Raw genomic sequence first — 23,261 nt, forward strand, 5'->3', positions numbered from 1 at the left:
GTGTGGCAATAGCTCTCATTCAAATGGTTGTGTGCTGTCGCTGTCTTAAGCTTAGGGTCATAGTAACTTTGAGCTCCAGGCATGAGTATGATCTCTGGTTGGGAGCTTGATATTGTGGGCAGACTGCAGGTGTGGGGGTGGGATTGCTAAGGAGTGTGGAGCAAGAGATAAGGTTTTTTAAGTTTAAAGTTTATTTATTAGTGTCACAAGTAGGCTTACATTAACACTGTAATAAAGTTACTGTGAAAATCCCCTAGTTGCCACACTCCGGTGCCTGTGCGGGTACACTGAGGGAGAATTTAGCACGGCCAATGCACCTAACCAGCACGTCTTTCCGACTGTGGAGGAAACCAGAGCACCCAGAGGAAACCCACGCAGACACGGGGAGAATGTGCAGACTCCACACCTTCGCAAGCTGGGAATTGAACCTGGGTCCTTGGTGCAGTGAGGCAGCAATGCTAACCATTGTGCCACCATGCTGCCGCTCTTGATTAAGGTGGCGTTACATCACTTAAAAACTTACAGCATCAAAGGACCAACACCCTAACAATTCATGTATAATCTGTTAAACAAATGTCAGCTTCCAAAGGAGCTGAACAAGTTTACACCGGCTTCAGTGGAAGTTTTCATTGAAATGTGCATCAGAGAGAGCTGGCACACTTCAGCACATTAGGGTACAAGGCACAATAGCAAACACAGTAGACAGCATATGGGCAAGGGGGCAATAGGAACATAGGAACAAGAGTACGAGTGGGACACCAATAGTCACATACTGCTAATTTGAGTACCGACCCATTATCCCTACTTTCTGTCACCTGCCACTCAACCAATTTTCCAGCCATGTCAGTAATTTGCCCTCCGTTCTGTGGGTTTCTACCTTAGTTAACAGTTTGTATGTGGGACTTTATCAAATGCCTTCTGAAAGTCCATATAAACAACATCCATAGACATTCCTCTGTCCACTAGTTTAGTCACCTCTTCAAAAAATTCAATGAGGTTTGTCAGGCATGACCTGTCATGGATCCATGTTATCTCACTCTGCTTCACTGAAAGTTTTTTTGAAGTGTTCATTACCCTATCCTTGATTATAGACTCCAACAATTCCTAACCACAGATGATAGGCTGACTAGTCTGTAATTCCCTGGTTTTTCTCTTTTACCCTTCTTAAAAAGCAGAGTGACATGTGCAATTTCCCAATTCAGAGGGGTGATTCCTGAATCTAGGCAACTCTGAAAGATTATAGTTAGGGCATGGACAATATGCTCCCCTACTTCCTTTAACATCCTTGGGTGGAAACTGTCAGGTCCTGGGGATTTGTCACTCTTTAGTTCCACTAATGTCCTCATTATCAATATTTTACTTATGTGAATTGTATTTAATCCCTGTCTCCAATCTACTGTTAACTTCCTCGGGACTTTCGGCAAGCTATTCTCCTTTTCTCATGGAAATACTGAGGCAAAGTAATTATTACATGTCTGCCATTTCACCAAACTCACTGACGATATCTCCACCTTTGGTCTTTATTGGGCCAACATTGCTCCTGACTACCTATTTCTCCTTTATAACATTCCTTCTTATCCATTTTGATGTCCTTTGCAAATTTCCTTTCATAATCCCTTTTAGCAGATCTTATAAGCTTCTTTGTGGCCTTTTTCTTTGTATATTGCCCATTCGGTAGAATCTGTGCTTTGTTTTTGCATTTTTGTAAGTCATTTCTTTTAGTTTAATGCTGTCCCTTATCTCTTCAGTTGTCCAGGGCTGTTTTTTCTGTGAAGTTGTTCTTTTCCTTCTCAGGGGTATAAACTAGTTCTGCATTGCATTCAATGTTTCTTTAAATATTCTCCACTGTTCTTCAGCTGTTTTACCCATTCGCAGATTTTCCCAGTTTACTATGGACAGTCTCTGTCTCAACTCATTAAAGTCAGCCTTACTTAAATCTAAAATTCTGTTAGCTGATCCGCGCTTTTCACTTTCAAACGCTACATTGAACTCGATCATGCTAAGATTGCTATTTGATAAATGTTCACGCACAATTAGGTTACCAATTACAACCGACTCATTGCTCATTACTAAATCCAATATTGCTTGTCTCCTTGTTGCATCCAGGACATATTGCTGTAGGAAATTATCCCGACACACCACAGAAATTCACTACCTCTATGACAGCTGCTTGTCTGCCTCTCCCAATCTATGTTAAAGTTAAAATCCCCCATTTCTGCCTTTACTACACACTTGCCTAATTTCTGCATTTTATACAATCTAGCATTTCAGAGCTGCTACCAGGGAGTCTATAAACAACACATATTACAGTTTTAGATCCTTTACTGTTCCTCAGCTCCACCTATAATTTAGAACAAAGTATTTAGAACAAAGTATTTATTTATTAGTGTCACAAGTAGGCTTACATTAACAATGCAATGAAATTACTGTGAAAATCCCCCATAAGCTCGCCACTAGATGCTTTCCCCTCATTATATTCTCCCTTACCATTGAAGTGATTTTGTTTTTAATTAGTAAGGCTACTCCACCCCCTCTGCCACTTTCCCTATCTATCCTGTAAATCTTATAAACTGGTATAGTTAGTTCCCTTCCCAGACATCCTGCAGCCATGGGCAGAGATTCCTCCCAAAAAAACGAATGCTGGAATTTTACTGCCTTGCCCGCCTGAGGCTTGTAAGATCCCACCTGAGGCCAACAGAGAACGTCGTTCTGTGAGCCTCGCCTGCCCCCGATTCCGGAGTGGGCATGCCAGCAAAATTCCAGCATAAGTGACATAACGGCGAGAATACTGGACCATCTCACGCCGGTCCATCAGGCACGTTCTGGACCGCAGTCGTCCCACGCTCAGTCGCTTTTTTCGAGACTGGTGAGTTGCACACCAGTACTGAGGGGAGCTGGGCCTAAACACGCCGGTGAGCTGCAGAGAGTATGGGAGGTGTTTTGCAAGTGCACTGAGAGACACCCTCCCTCCCCCACAGACATCGGGACACCCCCCCCCAAACCCACATCAGTGGCATGTTCTCCCATCCCCTGCCTGATGGGTCACCACCATTTGGGCTCTCTCGACGGTCAACCATCATGACCCCCAACAAGCCTCCCGCAAGATGAACCTGAAAAGCTCCCCTAGCATGACCCCTGACAAGCTCCCCAGCATGACCCCCAACATGCCCCCCAACCAGCCCTCCATTATAACCCCTGACAAGTCCCCAACATGAACCCTGACATGCCCCCCCCCCCCCCTCAGCATGACCCCCGACATGCCCCCTTTCATAGCCCCCTCCTGCACAGCCCCCACTCAGGCCCCACCCCATTAGTACTGCTCTGGCCACTGACAGTGTCCAACTGGCACTGCCAGTGTGCCAGGTGGGCACTGCCAGTGTGTGCAGTGGGCACTGCCAGCATGTGCAGTGGGCACTGCCAGGTGAGGAGTGCCCAATGGGCATTGGCCAGCTATGCCCCCGACCACCCGGGGGCTTCAATGGCTTCCGAGCTCCCTGCTTGGCCATCGTGCCTGATTTCCGGTAGTAGAGACCAGTGCTTAATTGCACCCATGTGCTGTCCCGCTGGTGAGGTGTGAACATTCTGGAAGGGGCCGAACTCACTAATGGGACTGAAATCCAACCATTCTCATGCTAATCTGCCTCGCATCCTTTCTGGGCACGATCTGGTTTGGGATGATTGCAAACCAGTTGACACTGGGTGTGAAAGAAATTGTTTGGCTTGCACGCTATTTTCTGGAATCAGTGCAATCTGTGCCAGGCACGACGAGGTCAGAAAATCAAACCCCTCTCAGTAATGGCTAATAAATCAGAATCTCCAATTTGATATTTTACCTGCAGCTCATTTAATTAATTCCTTACACTCTGTTTCTTTACTCTCTATCCTGTTACTTGCTTTTGAAACTGTATTGACTTCCCCAAGCCCTCCACCCCATTTACTGGTTTAAAGTTCTTGCGACCACCCTATTTAGCTTTTCTGCTCGGACACTGGTCCCAGATCTGTTCAGGTGGAGCCAATCCCAATTTTACAGTTCCTTCCTGTCCTGAAGCCAGTGCCTCACAAAATGCAACCCCTCTTTCCTGCATCATTCCTTTAGCCATAAGTTTACTTCTCAAATTCTCTGTATTTCTATGCCAATTTGCATATGGCTCGGGATATAATCCAGAGATTATAACCTTTGAGGTCCTGTTCTTTAATTCTGTTCCTAATCCCTATTCCCCAAACAGGGCCCCTTGCCTATTCTTGCCTATGTTATTGGTCCCAACAGAGACCACAACAACTGGATCCTCCCCCTCCTTCCACAATATCCTTTCATTCGCAATGTCCCTCACCCTGGCATCAAGGTAGGCAACACACCATGCTGGATTCTCAATTTTTCTTGCAAAGGATGCTATCAGTACCCCTGATTATAGAATCCCCTACCACCACTTTTCTTTTTGCTCCCCCCTCCTGAATGGTTCCCTGTAACACGGTGCTGTGGTCAGTTTGCTCATCCTCCCTACACTCCCTGCACTCGTCTACACAGGGAGCAAGAATGTCAAACCTGTTAGGCAAGGACAAAGGCTGAGGCTCCTGCAAGACTACTGGCTGGATCCCTCTACCTGCCTCACCCACAGTCTCACCCTCCTGTCCCTGACCGCTGGCTGAATTTAAGTTAGTTCATCAAAGGGGTGTGACTGTCTCCTGAAACAAAGTGCCCTCCCTGATGTGTTGTAGTGTGCGAAACTCAGACTCCAGCTCATCAACTCTGAGCCTGAGTTCCTCCAGCAAAGAGCACTTGTTTACAGATGTGTGCACCAGTTTCCACATTGTGCAAGAACAACACATCACCTGGCTCTGCATCCCTCTTTTATTTTTGAATTTGTTTTTAATTTTTGACTAGTCTCCCCTCTCACTAATCTCTGAGCTCTGCACTCAGTTTCTTAACTTACCCTAACAGCTTTCCTCTTGAACTCCTTGTTTCACGCAACTCCAGAGCACGCCAATGCAGGCAGGAAGCACTGAGGTTCCTCTATTACTGCTGTTCAACACTGAAACTCAAGAAGCTACTTCCTTAAAAATGACATTTTTTTTTCTAGTTTATGCTATTTAAACACAATCCCTAACAGCAGCTTCTCACCAACCTTTCCTGTGATGTCACTCCTGCATTGTCTGTGGCCGCAAAGTTACACATCATAAATCTGGATTAAAGTCCATATGACGTTTACAAAAATTGGGAGGTCAGGTGATGTATTGTAGCTGCAGTATGCCATAGCAGATGGACGCCTGTGTCTAATTCAGGTCATGCCATGATGAACAGAAAACAATGTTAAAACTACTGGGTTGGCCAGAACACAGTTTTGTGAGGGTTTTGCTATTCTCAAACTTTACAAACTGGACAAAGACCTTTTAAAATGGCTGAAGCTATGTCTGTCTGTGACCCTTGAACAAAACGTGGCAGCATCAAATTGAATCATTTGAATATCATTATCTCTGAAGAAACACTTATGAACCCCCGGTGGCCTGCAAAGACCAAATTCAGAGTTATACAAAGGCCATCTGTATTCCAAAACCCAAGTTGGTCGAATGGAAACTACTTGTCTGCTAGGAAAAAGGGCCCCCCACAATTTTCCTTTCAATCCTTAATGACTGGGACATTTAACCATCTCGGGGACTTAAACAGACGTTTACACCCTTTGTAAAGACAATGTAGACGGGTAGGGGTCATTTAACATGGATCTCTAGCTTGTGTAACTAGTAATTTTGCCTTGCTGTGTTGCATAATCTTGGTCTGCCATTTTTCAATCTAGCTAGCAGCATCACAGAAAAGGGGCAGTGGCCAGCTTGAATAACTGATCCTATCCATACTACTACAAATCTGTACCATCACCTAAAAGACTGAATCTGTTCTGCATGCCTATCTCATCGTGTGAAGTCAACATCACAGGAAAATTGAATTAACTAACAACAGTTATCAGCTCACAGACCTCTGTGAAGAATGCCTCATTGAACTTTGATTCGGGATTCTGGAACCCTTTTCTGTGTGGTCTCTGCACTGTAATTCTTTTCTCTATCCCTCTTCTACTGTATGACTGCAAAAGAAGCAACATTGTGATACCCTCGTGCATCTGATTGTGTGCAAATAAATTAACCCTTTGAGTTCATCCCATCTCGCATTTAGTGTGGGATCATTAATGGAAATTGGATCGCACAAAAACCAAGGGGATGGGAAATATGCCACTACTTTCTGTTTATGGATGGGTGGTGACAGGGGAAAATAGCATTGCTTAAATTAACCACCCCCTATCCTTAACAGTTAGCTCAAGAAGAGTTCAGAGAGAAGCAAGCTTTTTAACGTGATCCATGCTTGCTTCAGCCTAAAACTAGCTAGCTCAATAAGACTGAGAACAGAAGAGACTGCCGCTTCCACCTCAGAACTCAGCTTAATCTGTCTATTTCTCCAATCAAGGACCAGTAAAACATTATCAACTGTTATGGGTTGTATACCTTTTCTGCCTATTTAGTTCATGATCTAAACTGTTGCTTCTTCATAAACTGCTTTAAAATCAGCCTTGACCTTTTTGGGCAATCTGTGACTCCCAGACCAAAATCTTATAACCACACAAGCCTTCTCCCACCTATTTCATCTCACCTTATCAAAATATCCATCTATTTTTAGCTCTTTCCAGCATGGAACCCAGTTAAGCAATCTAGACTTTGTCTGTGGGACACCTGTACACTTGCAATAAATAGTTTCCCAGTGTTTAAGTTTACGAGGCCTACTTTGTGGCTCATCTCGCACAATACTTCACTAAATACATGTGTAAACAATTCCTTTCTCCCTCAAGTACCTATCTAGCTTTCCCTAAATATACCTTTGCTGGTAATGTCAGCTACACCACGCGGTCGGAAGTTCTACAACCTCTGGATAAAGAAATTTATCCTGAATTCCTTTTTGGTATTAGTGACTATCTTACATTTGTGACCTTAGTTTTGGGCCTCTCCACAAGTGGAAACATTTTTTTCTACATCTATCCTGCCAAGCCCTTTCATAACCTCAATGTTGTCATTCATCCTCAGCCTTCTCTTTTCTGGGGGAGGTATCATAACCAATTATTTTCCAATAACTATCCTTAACTTACTTGAATCAAGACACCATTAAAATTGAAAATGCTGAACTTTTAACTGGCACTTAGTTTTTACTTCTGCTTATTTTCCAGCGTGAACTTTCGCCTCAAAAGTTTTAGGGGGAAAGTTTGGCGCTGCTGTTACCTCAATTTTAGTAGTATATAAAAAAATGATGCTGTTGCCACTTTGGAGGGGCAATTGAAGGAGACATAGCAACCTGACCTGTAAGGAAGACAGCTAGATCAAAGAATCCATGGGAAACTTCAGGGTTCCAAGCCTGCAATATTCAAAATGAAGAAACAGAGCAGATGAGAAAGCTTATTTGAAGTCAAGGACCAAAAATCCTCCAAGACCATGGTCTGCACTTTGTGCAGAGAGGTTTCAATGGCAGGGCGTGCCTCTTTCTTGAAAACCAGGATTCCATTGCAATACAGTGAGATAGGCAATCACCTCGCCAGTGCAGTCAGAATAAGTTCCCAATTCCATGTGTCATCATTGTTATCTCTGAACACGTGTGGTTTCCCCACTTGTTCAACATCTTCACAGCGCCAGAGGAGGTTGAGGTGAAAGTGGGCACTCACTTTGTGAAGCACAGCTGTAACTTCTGGAATGTGCGTATATCAATATCACTGGGCCTCATTCAAACATATTTAAAGCTGCTTCATGGGTGGGCAAATAAGCATAATTGGAAGTTGGGCTACTTTTATTCGGATCCAGAAGGCTGGTAGAAATAACTTCCCCTTTAATTTTCAGTGCAACAAAATGAGTTGCCTGGGTCCAAAATGAAAGAATGCCATGCCTTTATTCAAACTCCATCAAACATTCTGGCCTCATATGATCGTCCAGTCGAGAATATGGTATTGGCATTGGCAAGGCTACCAAAAGAAACCTTTCAACTCCAATTGTTTCTCTTTCTTTCATCCACCTTCCTTTGCATGTCAATTTCCCCATCACCCCTCGTCTTCTTGTCTTGCTAACCCTTTCCATTCTGTATTCCTTCTTGACTTTCTCCAATCCCTTCTGCTTACTCCACACACCTCTATTTTTCCACCAGTCAGTGCTTCCTTCCCAGTCCATGTACCATCTGTCTTTCTCTCCTGCCGAAGGCTGCCAACCCTGATTATACTGGCGGCAATGGGTGTTGGGCAGCCCCTGGCTGTTGGGCTCCACTTTGGTTGATGACCTTCCCTCCTTTTCTTTCTTGCTGAGCATGGAGGTGGGATGGCTAGTTGGTTTGGCCCTTGCCATTGCTGAAGGTTGCTGGCCATGGGGGAAGATGTGGGACCTACAGTTCACCTCCACCGCTTGGGCTCCTCATCCTCCATGGATGCCGCTCTGGCCTGTTGTTGTTGTTGTTGTTGCGGAGGTCACGTGGTAAGCGCGGCCGTTGGGGGCACGTGGCCTCCCGGCCGATTTGAATTTGCCGTGCCGTCAGCCCGCGCACGCGCACTGCCCCGCCGCCCCGCACCAAGCTGAAAACCGATTGGCCAGGGCAGGATAATTCATGCAAATTTTATGCAGGGCTGCCACGTGATTTAGTCTCAGTCTCCGTACAAGCCCCTTTAGTTAAAACGGCACGAATGGCCGCCGCTACTCGGAGTAATCAATGGCTTTTCTCGCCTCCCAAAACGGACTCCAATTTCCAAACGGGCACTTTTTATGAAATGATAGGACAATAAAACACAAAGGGAATGACTTTATTGAGGTATGTACCATCAAAGAATTTAAAAATATATATCGTTGTTGGTTATTTCCTTTCTATCATTGTGATTTCAAGAAATAATTTTATGCGCAACGCTTTGTAAAAGAAAATTTGTGCTTCTCTATATGGCTCCCTCAACACGGCCCCTCTGACAGTGCGGCACTCCCTCAACACGGCCCCTCTGACAGTGCGGCACTCCCTCAGCACTGACCCTCTGACAGTGCGGCACTCCCTCAGTACTGACCCTCTGACAGTGCGGCACTCTCTCAGTACTGACCCTCTGACAGTGCGGCACTCCCTCAGTACTGACCCTCTGACAGTGCGGCACTCCCTCAGTACTGACCCTCTGACAGTGTGGCACTCCCTCAGTACTGACCCTCTGACAGTGCGGCACTCCCTCAGTACTGACCCTCTGACAGTGCGGCACTCCCTCAGTACTGACCCTCTGACAGTGCGGCACTCCCTCAGCACTGACTCTCTGACAGTGCGGCACTCCCTCAGCACTGACCCTCTGACAGTGCGGCACTCCCTCAGCACTGACCCTCTGACAGTGCGGCAGTCCCTCAGTACTGACCCCCTGACAGTGCGGCACTCCCTCAACACGGCCCCTCTGACAGTGCGGCGCTCCCTCAGTACTGACCCTCTGACAGTGCGGCACTCCCTCAGCACTGACCCTCTGACAGTGCGGCAGTCCCTCAGTACTGACCCCCTGACAGTGCGGCACTCCCTCAACACGGCCCCTCTGACAGTGCGGCGCTCCCTCAATACTGACCCTCTGACAGTGCGGCGCTCCCTCAATACTGACCCTCTGACAGTGCGGCGCTCCCTCAGTACTGACCCTCTGACAGTGCGGCACTCCCTCAGTGCTGACCCTCTGACAGTGCGGCACTCCCTCAGTGCTGACCCTCTGACAGTGCGGCAGTCCCTCAGCACTGACCCTCTGACAGTGCGGCACTCCCTCAACACGGCCCCTCTGACAGTGCGGCGCTCCCTCAATACTGACCCTCTGACAGTGCGGCGCTCCCTCAGTACTGACCCTCTGACAGTGCGGCACTCCCTCAGTGCTGACCCTCTGACAGTGCGGCACTCCCTCAGTGCTGACCCTCTGACAGTGCGGCACTCCCTCAGTGCTGACCCTCTGACAGTGCGGCACTCCCTCAGTGCTGACCCTCTGACAGTGCGGCAGTCCCTCAGTACTGACCCCCTGACAGTGCGGCACTCCCTCAACACGGCCCCTCTGACAGTGCGGCGCTCCCTCAGTACTGACCCTCTGACAGTGCGGCACTCCCTCAGTGCTGACCCTCTGACAGTGCGGCACTCCCTCAGTGCTGACCCTCTGACAGTGCGGCACTCCCTCAGTACTGATCCCCTGACAGTGCGGCACTCCCTCAGTACTGACCCTCTGACAGTGCGGCACTCCCTCAGTACTGACCCTCTGACAGTGCGGCACTCCCTCAGTACTGACCCTCTGACAGTGCGGCACTCACTCAGTGCTGACCCTCTGACAGTGCGGCGCTCCCTCAGTGCTGACCCTCTGACAGTGCGGCGCTCCCTCAGTACTGACCCTCTGACAGTACGGCGCTCCCTCAGTACTGACCCTCTGACAGTGTGGCGCTCCCTCAGTACTGACCCTCTGACAGTGTGGCGCTCCCTCAGTACTGACCTTCTGACAGTGTGGCACTCCCTCAGTACTGACCCTCTGACAGTGCGGCACTCCCTCAGTACTGACCCTCTGACAGTGTGGCACTCCCTCAACACGGTCCCTCTGACAGTGCGGCACTCCCTCAGTATTGACCCTCTGACAGTGCGGCACTCCCTCAGTACTGACCCTCTGACAGTGCGGCACTCCCTCAGTACTGACCCTCTGACAGTGCGGCACTCCCTCAGTACTGACCCTCTGACAGTGCGGCACTCCCTCAGTACTGACCCTCTGAGAGTGTGGAACTCCCTCAGTACTGACCCTCTGACAGTGCAGCACTCCCTCAGTACTGACCCTCTGAGAGTGTGGAACTCCCTCAGTACTGACCCTCTGACAGTGCGGCACTCCCTCAGCACTGACCCTCTGGCAGTGCGACACTCCCTCAAATAACAACAAACAAAGAACAATACAGCACAGGAACAGGCCCTTCGGCCCTCCAAGCCTGCGCCGCTATGTGCCCATCTAGACCATCTGTTTCTATCCCTCTATTCCCAGTCTGTTCATGTGGCTATCTAGATAAGTCTCAAAAGATCCCTGCGTGTCCGCCTCAATCACCTTGCTTGGCAATGCATTCCAGGCCCCCACCACCCTCCGTGTAAAATACGACCCCCTGACATCTGTGTTGAACCTTGCCCCCCTCACCTTGATCTCGTGACCCCTTGAGTTCGTCACCTCCGACCTGGGAAAAAGCTTCCCACTGTTCACCCTAACTATGCCCTTCATAATTTTATACACCTCTATTCGGTCGCCCCTCATCCTCCGTCTTTCCAGGGAGAACAACCTCAGTTTACCCAATCTCTCCTCATAGCTAAGACCCTCCATGCCAGGCAACATCCTGGTAAACCTTTTCTGTACTCACTCCAAAGCCTCCACATCCTTCTGGTAGTGTGGCGACCAGAACTGGTCGCAGTATTCCAAATGTGGCCTAACCAACATTCTATACAACTGCAATATCATAGGCCAAATTTTATATTCTATGCCCCGTCCCATAAAGGCAAGCATGCCATATGCCTTCTTCACCACCCTCTCCACCTGTGCTCCCACCTTTTAAGGATCTGTGGACTTGTACACCCAGGTCCCTCTGTGTGTCTATACTCCTGATGGTTCTGCCATTTATTGTATAGCTCCCCCTTACATTAGATCTACCGAAATGCATCACTTTGCATTTATCTGGATTAAATTCCATCTGCCATTTCTCCGCCCAATGTTCCAGCCTATCTATATCCTGCTGTATTCTCTGACAATGTTCATCACTATCCGCAACTCCAGCAATCTTTGTGTTGTCCGCAAACTTACTGATCACACCAGCTACATCTTCCTCCAAATCATTTATATATATCACAAACAGCAGAGGTCCCAATACAGAGCCCTGCGGAACACCACTAGTCACAGACCTCCAACCGGAAAAAGACTCCTCCACTGTTTCCCTCTGTCTTCTATGGCTAAGCCAGTTCTCCACCCATCTAGCTAGCTCACCTTTTATCCCGTGAGATTTAACCTTTTGCACCAGCCTGCCATGAGGGACCTTGTCAAACGCTTTACTAAAATCCATATAGACGACATCCAAGGCCCTTCCCTCGTCGATCATTTTTGTCACCTCCTCAAAAAAACTCAACCAAATTTGTGAGGCATGATCTCCCTCGTACAAAGCTGTCTATCGCTAATGAGATTATTCAGTTCTAAATGCGCATATATCCTATCTCTAAGAATCTTCTCCAACAACTTCCCTACCACGGACGTCAAGCTCACCGACCTATAATTACCCGGGTTATCCTTCCTACCCTTCTTAAATAACGGGACCACATTTGCTATCCTCCAATCCTCTGGGACCTCACCTGTATCCAGTGAAGAGACAAAGATTTCTGTTAGAGGCCCAGCAATTTCATCTCTTGCCTCCCTGAGGAGTCTAGGATAGATGCCATTTGGCCCTGGGGATTTGTCTGTCTTAATGTTTCCTAAAAAACCGAACACTTCCTCCCTTATAATTGAGATTTTTTCTAACGGGTCAACACATCTCTCTGAGAAATGACCAGTCAACATGTCCCTCTCCTTTGTGAATATTGATGCAAAGTATTCATTTAGGATCTCACCTACTTCCTTTGGTTCTAAGCATAATTCCCCTCCTTTGTCCCTGAGAGGTCCGATTCTTTCCCTAACAACCCTCTTGTTCCTAATGTATGTATAAAATGCCTTAGGATTCTCCTTAATCCTGTCTGCCAAGGACATTCCGTGACCCCTTTTTGCCCTTCTAAGTCCCTGTTTGAGTTCTTTTCTACTTTCCCTGTATTCCTCCAATGCTCCATCTGTTTTTAGCTGCCTGGACTTCATGTATGCCTCTTTTTTCTTTTTGATTAGACCCACAATTCCACTGGGTTATCCACGGCTCCCAAATCCTACCTTTCCTATCCTTCCTCTTTACAGGCACATGCCTGTCCTGCAGTCCTATCAACTGCTCCTTAAAAGACTCCCACATGCCAGATGTGGATTTACCCTCGAAACAGCCTCTCCCAATCAACAGCCACCTAATCCGGCTGTAGTTAGCCTTCCCCCAATTCAGCACCTTACCCATAGGACAACACTCATCTTTTACCATTACTATCCTAAAGTTTACAGAATTGTGGTCACCATTTGCCACATGTTCCCCTACTGAAACTTTGATGACCTGACCGGGCTCATTCCCCAGTACTAGGTCCAGTATAGCCCCCTCTCTAGTTGGACTGTCAACATATTGTTCCAAAGAACCTTGCTGTATGCATTTTATAAATTCTTCCCCGTCCAGGCCCCCAGCCCTCAGCGATTTCCAGTCTATACAAGGGAAATTAAAGTCTTCCGCTACAACAACCTCAGTACTGACCCTCTGACAGTGCAGCACTCCCTCAGTACTGACCCTCTGACAGTGCGGCACACCCTCAGTACTGACCCTCTGACAGTGTGGTACTCCCTCAGTACTGACCCTCTGACAGTGCGGCACTCCCTCAGTACTGACCCTCTGACAGTGCGGCACTCCCTCAGTACTGACCCTCTGACAGTGCGGCATTCCCTCAGTACTGACCCTCTGACAGTGCAGCACTCCCTCAGTACTGACCCTCTGACAGTGCGGCACACCCTCAGTACTGACCCTCTGACAGTGTGGTACTCCCTCAGTACTGACCCTCTGACAGTGCGGCACTCCCTCAGTACTGACCCTCTGACAATGTGGCACTCCCTCAGCACTGACCCTCTGACAGTGCGACACTCCCTCAGTACTGACCCTCTGACAGTGCGGCAATCCCTCAGTACTGACCCTCTGACAGTGCGGCACTCCTTCAGTACTGAACTGAAGTGCTCAACGCCTAATTGGACTTTGAAACTGCAGCTTTCTGCAGGGAAGAGGGGCAGAACACGTTTATCCTACAATGTTTATCCTTCCTAATAGAGTAACATCACTGTACTGTATGATGTTGGAAAATCCTTTCTTCGAAAGGCCTACTCCTGTATTGTAACACCTGTGGCTAATTTTATTTATTCATTTGTGGGACATGGGCGTCGCTGGCTGGCCAGCATTTATTGCCCATCCCTGGCTGCACTTGGAGGGCAGTTGAGAGTCACCCACATTGCTGTGGCTCTGGAGTCACATGTAGGCCAGACCGGGTAAGGACAGCAGATTTCCTTCCCTAATGGACATTAGTGAACCAGATGGGTTTTTATGACAATCGGCAATGATTTCACGGTCATCAGCAGATTTTTAATTCCAAATAATTTTTTATTGAATTCAAACTCCACCATCTGTCATGGCGGGATTCGAACCCCGATCCTTAGAACATTCGCTGAGTTTCTCAATTAATAGTCTAGCGATAATACCACTCGGCCATCGCCTAAGCTATTTGAAATAATGGCAGGAATTTGATTTTTTGCATCTGGCTTTATTGAGTATTTTTATAAATTTTCTATGTATGACTTGATTCTGATTGTTTACTATTTATGGCAGTACAAAAAGCACCTGCCTTCACTCATTATTCCAGAGTGCTGGCAAAATTCCTATCCTTCAATCATTGGGAAATCATGTACTTTGGGCCAGTCGATTCTTTTCAAGTGCTCTCCCTTACCAGGAACAGTTCATTGTTCCTTTAGTATACGCCATTGTTGATGCAATTACTGGAATAATTTAATCATTGATTTAAAAAAAACTTAATTTTTTCTTTTAAGTTGCAATTTTACCAATTAAAACTTACAGTATTATTAATTAATTTCAGTAAATTGTGTTTATAACCTTTGCCTCGATTTTCACTTTGTAATCTCTTTTCAACGTCTGAAAAATATTTTCTCCACCTGCGGTAATATTTCTATGTGGGTTGTTTCAAACTGCAAATGTCATGATTATACTGTGACTAATACTCTCCAGCCCCTGCCTGCTGTTTCTTCAGCAGTGAAAGCTTTGAAAACATGAAATCCTTTGGCCCTGCAGTCTTCATTCAAGCAATTTTGCAGCTTGTATTTATAATTGGTGAGTAAGGACAAAACTTTCATTTGATGTTAAAATCAACATTGATGATAATTTTTTTGTTATTCACTACCGGTATATCGGCGTCACTCTCAAGGTCACCATTTATTACTTAACCCGAAATTGCTCTTGATAAACTAGTGTTTGTCTTCAGATTTGAAAGGTAGGACGCTGTTTAAAAGACCTACCCCTTGATTAGAATGGTGATTACGCAATTATTGAACTGCTTAAAATTCCTGGGCAATGGGGCCAGTCCTGTTGTCATTTCTCCTGGCTTCACTAAGGCTACTCGTTCATATAATAACTTGGATTGATCTGCAAAAGCTTATTTACACTCTGTGCACTCTGATATCGACCCTTTAACCATTGAAGACAATTTAGAACATAGAACATAGAAAAGCTACAGCACAAACAGGCCCTTCGGCCCACAAGTTGCGCCGAACAATTTCCTTACCTTCTAGGCTCATCTATAACCCTCTATCTTACTACCTCCATGAACCTATCCAAAAGTCTCTTAAAAGACTCAATCGAATCCGCTTCCACCACCACTACCGGCAGCCAATTCCACGCACCCACCACCCTCTGAGTGAAAAACTTACCCGTAACATCTCCTCTATACCTACTCCCCAGCGCCCTAAACCTGTGGCCTCTCATGACAGCCATTTCAGCCCTGGGTAAAAGCCTCTGAGAATCCACTCTATCAATACCTCTCAACATCTTATACACCTCTATCAGGTCACCTCTCATCCTTCGCCTCTCCAAGGAGAATAGACCTAGCTCTCTCAACCTATCCTCATAAGGCATACCACTTAATCCCAGCAACATCCTCGTAAATCTCCTCTGCACCCGTTCTATGGCTTCCACATCCTTTCTGTAATGAGGCGACCAGAACTGGGCACAGTACTCCAGGTGGGGTCTGACCGGGGTCCTATACAGCTGCAGCATTATCTCCCGATTCCTAAACTCAGTTCCTCTACTGATGAAGGCCAGTATTCCATATGCCTTCTTAACCACAGCCTCTACCTGTGACGCTGCTTTGAGCATCCTATGAACCCGGACCCCAAGATCCCTCTGTTCTTCCACACTGCCAAGCGTCTTACCTTTAATATATATATTCTTCCATCCTATTCGACCTGCCAAAATGAACCACCACATACTTATCTGGGTTGAAGTCCATCTGCCACTTCTCCGCCCAGTCTTGCATCTTATCTATGTCTCGTTGCAACTGCTGACATCCCTCTACACTATCCACAACACCTCCATCCTTTGTGTCATCAGCAAACTTGCCAACCCATCCTTCCATTTCCTCATCCAGGTCATTTATAAAAATCACAAAGAGCAAGGGTCCCAGAACAGATCCCTGGGGCACCCCACTGGTGACCGACCTCCACTCTGAAAAAGACCCATCTGCAACCACTCTTTGCCTTCTGTGGGCAAGCCAGTTCTGAATCCACAAAGCAATGTCCCCTTGTATCCCTTGCCCCTTCACTTTCTCCATAAGCCTTGCATGGGGCACCTTATCAAACGCCTTACTGAAATCCATATAAACCACATCTACCGCTCTTCCCCCATCTAAGTGTCTAGTCACAGCTTCAAAAAATTCAATCAGACTCGTAAGGCATGATCTGCCTTGGACAAAGCCGTGCTGGCCATTTTTGATCATACCATTCCTTTCCAAATGTTCATAAATCCTGCCTCTCAGGATCTTCTCCATCAACTTACCTACCACTGAGGTTAGACTCACCGGTCTATAATTTCCTGGGCTATCTCTTCTCCCTTTCTTGAATAACGGAATCACATCCGCCATCCTCCAATCCTCCGGAACCTCTCCTGTCTCCATTGACGAAGCAAAGATCATCGCCAGAGGATCAGCAATCTCTTCCCTCGCCTCCCACAGTAACCTGGGGTACATCCCATCCGGTCCCGGCGATTTATCTAACTTGATGCTTTTCAACAGCTCCAACACATCCTCTTTCCTAATGCCCACATGCTCAATCTTCTCAGTCCACTGCAAGTCTGCACTGCAACCACCAAGATCCTTTTCCACTGTGAAGATTGCTATTTCAACCGGTTCAATACAGACTTTCCCATCTTCACATCTTATCCTCTTGCTCTTCACATACTTGCAGAATGCCTTGGGGTTTTCCTTTATCCTGTCTGCCAAGGCCTTCTCATATCCCCCCCGGCTCTTCTAATTTCCCTCTTTAGTTCCTTCCTACTAGTCGTATACTCTTCTAGATTTCTAACATTACCTAGCTCCCTGAACCTTTTGTAGGCTTTTCTTTTCTTCCTGACTAAATCCGTTACAGCTTTCATGCAACACGGTTCCTGTAACCTACCATAACTCCCCTGTTGCACTGGAACATTGCCGTGCAGAGCTCCAGGCAAGTTTTCCTTGAAAATTTGCCACATTTCTTCCGTACATTTTCCTGAGAAAACCTCCTTCCAATTTATGCCACTAATTTCCTGCCTAATAGCAACATAGTTGCCCTTACTCCAGATAAACACTTTCCTAGCTCAGCTGATCCTATCTCTCTCCAATGCAAGTGTAAAGGAGATAGAGTATGATCACTATCCCCAAAATGTTTTCCCACTGATAGATCTGCCACTTGCCCAGGTTCATTCCCTGATATCAAATCAAGCAAGCTTCTCCTCTTGTAGGCTTATCCACATACTGTGTCAGGAAGCTCTCCTGAACACACCTAACAAACTCCTCTCCATCTGAACCCCGTATCCTAGGGATATTCCAATTGATATTTGGGAAATTAAAATCTCCCATCACGACCATTCTGTTATTATCACGTCTCCAGAATCCGCTTCCCAATCTGCTCCTCCACATCTCTACTACTATTGGGCAGCCTATAGAAAACACCCAGTAAAGTTACCGACCCCTTCCTGTTCCTAACCTCCAATTTACTCAATTTACAATTGAAAATTATTCTATCTGAACCCATCATGATTTTAAACACCTCTATTAAATCTCCCCTCAGCTTTTTTCTTTTAAGGCGAACACATAAGAAGTGGGAGCAGAAGTAGGTCTTTTGCTCCATCGAGTCTGCTCTGTCATTTAATAAGCTCATGACACATCTGAGAAAATCCTCAACTCCACATTCATATCTTATCCCCATAATTCTTGATCCCCTTACTGATTTAAAGTCTGTCTATCTCAGCCTTGAACATACTTTACGACTCAGACTCTATCGCCCTCTGTGGTAAAGAATTCCACAGGTTCACTCCCTTCCTCATCTCTGTCTTAAATGGGTGACCCGTTACTCTGACGTTATGCCCTCTGGTTCTAAACTCTCCCAGAAAATGAAGCAACCTCTCAGCATCTGCCCTGTTAAGCCCTCTGAGAATCAAGTGAGTGGGATTTTCTGGTCGCGCTCGCCTCAAGACTGGAAAATCTCGCCCGAGTCAACGGACCTTTGCATGGCCCGTGTCCTGCCCACTACGATCCCCCTGGTGGGCAGGATTGGAAAATTCTGCGCTATATGCCTCAATAAGGTCACCTCTCATTCTTCTAAACTCCAATGAGTACAGGTCCAACCTACTCAACCTCTCCTCATAAGATAATCCCTCCATATACAGGATCAACCTAGTGAACTTTCCCTGGACTGCCTCCAATGCCAGTATATCTTTGCTTAGATAAGGGGAACAAAACTGTTCACAGTATTCAAGGTGTGGTCTAACTAGTGCCTTGTACTATTTTAGTCCCAGCATCTCCAGTCATTTCATGTATCCTTAATCCTCATCACTGGAAACATTCTAGTAAATTTCTTCTGTACCATCTCCAAAACCTTCACATCCTTCCAAAGTTTGATGCCCAGAATACAAATGTCTACTCTGATCCATTGCAACCAGCAGTTAGCTGTAATCACAGGTAGCACACAATGCATTCCCTGTGAGCGCTGTTTTGTGTTGTGGAATTTGTCCCTGTTTTTCATTCACTCCATACACCTTATAACATTTGGATGTATGTTTCTGCGTGTACTGGAGCAGATATTTTCAATTTCATTCTTTGTTTATTACCTTCCATCCATTGATTCCATCAGTCTGCTTCCCAGTAATGACTGTTCAGCCATATTCTCTCTCCCGCTCTCTCCCTCTCGCTTTCTTCTGACAGATAAGATTACACTGGCAAGGCCAATACTTTAAAGAGGTCCAATGATCTGAAATTACATATCTTGTGTCTAATATTAGAATAGAGGAATGAGATATCATTTTACTTTCAATATAGACTAGATCTTGTAAATGACATTGAGCAGAGGGTCATAAATGCACATTAATTCTGGTACCTTCCACTACCTGAACATTTGTCTAATTTGTTCTACAAAGGATAGCAATTACCAGCAGTATTTGTATAGTTACACCGACAGCAATAAATCCTGAGTCACTTGTGTTTGGCACTGTCTGATTCACATTCAGAAATAATAAAATCACTCCCATTTATTACCACTTAAGAGGGGAAATTTTCTGACATTGTGATCCCAAAAAGCAGTCTTGTGCAATGGTAGTACATATTAGAAATTTGAGTGCACACACTACATTATTTTGCAACCAAATAAATCAGTGGGCAGGAGTGTGGAGTGTAAGGAGATCCCTGCCCTCTTGAGAACAGGGAAAAAAAACAAGAGGACAGGATAGTGTATAGAGGGTAATGACAGAAGAGATAGAGATATTACAGAGGTTAAGCATATTAATTTAGCAGGGATGCAGTAGTGGTAGATACCGGAGATGAGGGGTGTGGCTTATGAGGAGAGATTAAACAGATTGGGTCTGTACTCGTTGGAGTTTAGAAGGATGAGGGGTGATCTTATAGAGACATATAAGATAATGAAGGGGCTGGATAGGGTAGAGGTGGAGAGATTCTTCCCACTTAGAAGGGAAACCAGAACTAGAGGGCACAGCCTCAAAATAAGGGGGGGCCGGTTCAGAACAGAGTTGAGGGGGAACTTCTTCTCTCAGAGGGTAGTGAATCTCTGGAATTCTCTGCCCATTGAAGTGGTGGAGGCTTCCTTGTTGCATATGTTTAAATCACGGGTAGATAGTTTTCTGATCGATAAGGGAATTAGGGGTTATGGGGAGCAGGCGGGTAAGTGGAACTGATTCGCTTCAGATCAGCCATGATCTTGTTGAATGGCGGGGCAGGCTCGAAGGGCCAGATGGCCTACTCCTGCTCCTATTTCTTATGTTCTTATGTTCTTATACGTGACGAGGTGTTGGAAAGGGAATGGCTAGTGGGAATGTGAATAAGGCTGCAGCATTATGGAAGCTAGGGGAGTGGGGAACTCATTAATGATTGGAGGAGGGATTCGGAAGGGAACCACAGAGGGCTGGTTTTCCCTACAATCTTCACCCAAAGTGCTGCCTGTAGCTTTCGTATCACCATTCCTCACTACACCACATCATACTACCCACCACTTCCTGTCTGTAAGGAAAGGAGAAGCAGTGCAAAAATGAGAAGCTGAAGACAGAGAGAAGTAGACAAGTGGAGAGCGTAGAAAATACCATCTTATAATTCCCACGTTACTATATGCAGCCCTCCTGGAATGTCACAAGTGGCACCCTGACAGTTTAAATATTAAATACTAAATCAAGACCTACACCTAATATTCTGCAAGGTATATGTTTATATCTCTATCTCTTCTGTCATTACCTATCCTGTCCTCCCGTTTTTTTCCCTGTTATCAAGAGGGCAGGGTTCTCCTTACACTCAAACAATTTACCTCCTCCCCTCCCCACTCCTGTCCACTGATGTAATAGGTATATTTACAGGTATATGTTCTTCACAAATAAGGCAAAATGGTTTTCCAAAAAAGTTTCATCTTCCGATTTTCGTCAGTAACTGAAATTTTTAATGTTCAAAACTAACATTTAAATAAAACAAAATGTTACATTTCCCAAGACCAAATCAAAACCAACATCTTCAGCACACAGTGTAATTGAGGCCTATGCACTGAAAGCCTGACCATGGTAGAGAACAAAATCTGCACTTCTGAAAATTTTACAATTGCTGAAACCTAATTTTGCACCATTGCAGTTTTACGTTAGGAATTTATTTCTAGAAGTGATAAGGGATCATAATTTGTGTACTGCCTCCATTATAGGTTTCATTTTATTGATCTCTATTAGCTGTGTCAAAAAGAATCTTTAATCTTTAAATTTATCATTTGAAAGCCAGGCTGTTGTGGACTCACTTAATATTCTGAGAAAGCATCATTGCCCAGTTTCTATGTATGCAACGTATAAGGAAATATCATATCTCCCTGTGTGTGTGTGTATGTGTGTGTGTGACTAATTGAAGACAGTTAGACTGCAAGGTCAAAAACGTCAAAAGGGGGTAGGTGTGAAAGCAAGCACGTTGAAGGGGAGATGACCAAAGTTAAGATGGGATACCAATGAGCAGAATGAATAGAAATTTGCATGAGGAGATAAGGGAGTGAATTGAAATTTAGCTATTGTATTTCAAAAGGAAAATTTACAACTGACAAAGATCATAAATGAGTGAAGCAAAGTATCAAGTTTATTTTTATCCAAAAGTAGTAGCCATAAAAACAAGGAGTTCTTTTAATATTCTGAAAAAGGGACTTCCAAGGAAATTTAAGAACAATAGATTTAAACATGAAAGAGAAAATGTATATTCAGAGCGAGATTGGAAGCTGTATGGGTAAGAGTCATTATGATATCCTAACAAATGTGCTGTGCTTATGGAAAGCTGTGGAAGATGCGGAGTGAACCCTTGCAACCCTTGCAGAGAAAAGTGTTCAACTGCAAGGTTTTGACACAGGTTTTGGATTTTCAATATCGCGTGTGAGAGAGAAGCCCTGTAAAATACTTCCCTTTTAGCATCAGTGGATGTCTTGTGGTAATCTTACTGGGATTTTTATAGATTAAAAATTTATAGGGACTGTTGCCTGAAAAGGAGTGTTTAGCTGTAAATTTAACTAAGATATCTTTTGGGATCTGTTTGTAGGACTACTTTTAACTGTGTAAATGTAATCTTGTGCGTTTGAGTTTCATTTTCTTTTTGTTAATAAATGTTTTAATTTAATATTTAAAATCTCCAAAAGTGGCATTGAAATTCTTGTTTCTGATGTCAGTGTACACATTTCCTCGTAATAAAATACAAATTGCAAATCATTGTTATAGCTTGCTCAAGCTTCCCTTGGGATTTTGACAGCTCAGCAATTACCGCCTGCCACATCATAACAACTGTAGGATGGGGTATTTTGCCCAGTTGCACATATTGGAAATTTAATGGGTCATATTTTGTTGAAAATATAACTATGTATGAATGATACTCGCTGTTATAATGCGAGAGTCAGCCAGCCACTTGTGATAAGGAAGAGATTCACAATGAACTGCAAATTGCTAGACAGTTAGCTGCTGTTAGCTTAGTAAAAATGACAGCTCGCCCTCAACCGTCTAGTGAATTTTAAGATGATGAAGTTGTGCGTTAATTACCAATTAAACTCACTGCATAATTGTTAAGTCTAGTAATTAGCAACCTTTAACTGAATGACAGTTGTTATGACTGCCAACCTCTCTTACCCAGAAAGTGAATAATTAAAAGTTTGGAGTCTCACTCCTTCAGGTTGCAAATGTTTGGAGATTTTAAAAATATTTCTGTCTCTTTTTCTCCCTCTCTTTCACCTCACCTAATCCAATCTTTCTTCCCCCTTTTTATTTCTTTTCCTGGATTTGATTTGACTCTGATTCACCTGATTTCTTTCTCCGTTGTTGCTCCATTTTTTTCTCCATCTTTAAACCTCATTACTAAGGAGATAAACAGTTGTTCCAATGGTTCACTGAGGTTGCCCCAGCTCCGTTGTGCCATTTTTACCCCCATTTTCAACACTTTGTGGGAAAAACTATTTTTTGAGTTAAAGGCTGCAGGAGCAAGTCTAACTAATGGGGCATGCTGCAAAAAGTCCCACTCCAGTAAATTCAGTGTCAGTGAATGGAAAACTGTGTGCAACCTTTCTGCAAATTTTATGTTCAAGTATGGGCAGTCGCAAATAGCAGATAAAACTGCACAGTTGGAAAATTAGCCATTCAATATCTTTAGAATCTCTCCCCTTAACTTGAATTGGGTCGAGCATATTATATACAATCCATAGAACTATAGAATCCCCACAGTGCAGAAGGAGGCCATTCGGTCCATCAAGTCTGCGCCACCTGTCCGAAAGAGCATCTTACCCAGGTCCACCACCCCCCCACCCCACCCTACTCCATCATTTTCTATTGGATTTATTATTGACCATCTTATGTGT

The 23,261-nt window shown here is 45.1% G+C and overlaps 2 protein-coding genes across 5 annotated transcripts in view; one reads left to right on the top strand and one right to left on the bottom strand.

Moving 5' to 3' along the window:
• Positions 1-5,023, bottom strand: part of gramd1c (GRAM domain containing 1c) — a 66,130-nt gene extending 61,107 nt beyond the window's left edge. For both annotated transcript variants that reach the window (XM_078221492.1, XM_078221493.1), the window contains exon 1: positions 4,928-5,023. The gene's annotated coding sequence lies outside the window, so the exon portion shown is untranslated. The remainder of the gene's footprint in view (positions 1-4,927) is intronic.
• A 3,612-nt stretch (positions 5,024-8,635) lies between these two features.
• Positions 8,636-23,261, top strand: part of LOC144499497 (uncharacterized) — a 59,382-nt gene continuing 44,756 nt past the window's right edge. For 2 of the 3 annotated variants that reach the window (XM_078221504.1, XM_078221505.1), the window contains exons 1-2: positions 8,666-8,812; positions 14,890-14,991. In XM_078221504.1, the coding sequence (XP_078077630.1) occupies positions 14,931-14,991 (61 nt within the window). In that variant the 5' untranslated portion in view covers positions 8,666-8,812; positions 14,890-14,930. Of the gene's footprint in view, positions 8,813-14,889; positions 14,992-23,261 lie in introns of all 3 variants that reach the window. The other variant, XM_078221503.1, reaches the window with a different exon arrangement.

Source organism: Mustelus asterias, chromosome 10, assembly GCF_964213995.1.
Source record: "Mustelus asterias chromosome 10, sMusAst1.hap1.1, whole genome shotgun sequence".
NCBI lineage: Eukaryota > Metazoa > Chordata > Chondrichthyes > Carcharhiniformes > Triakidae > Mustelus > Mustelus asterias.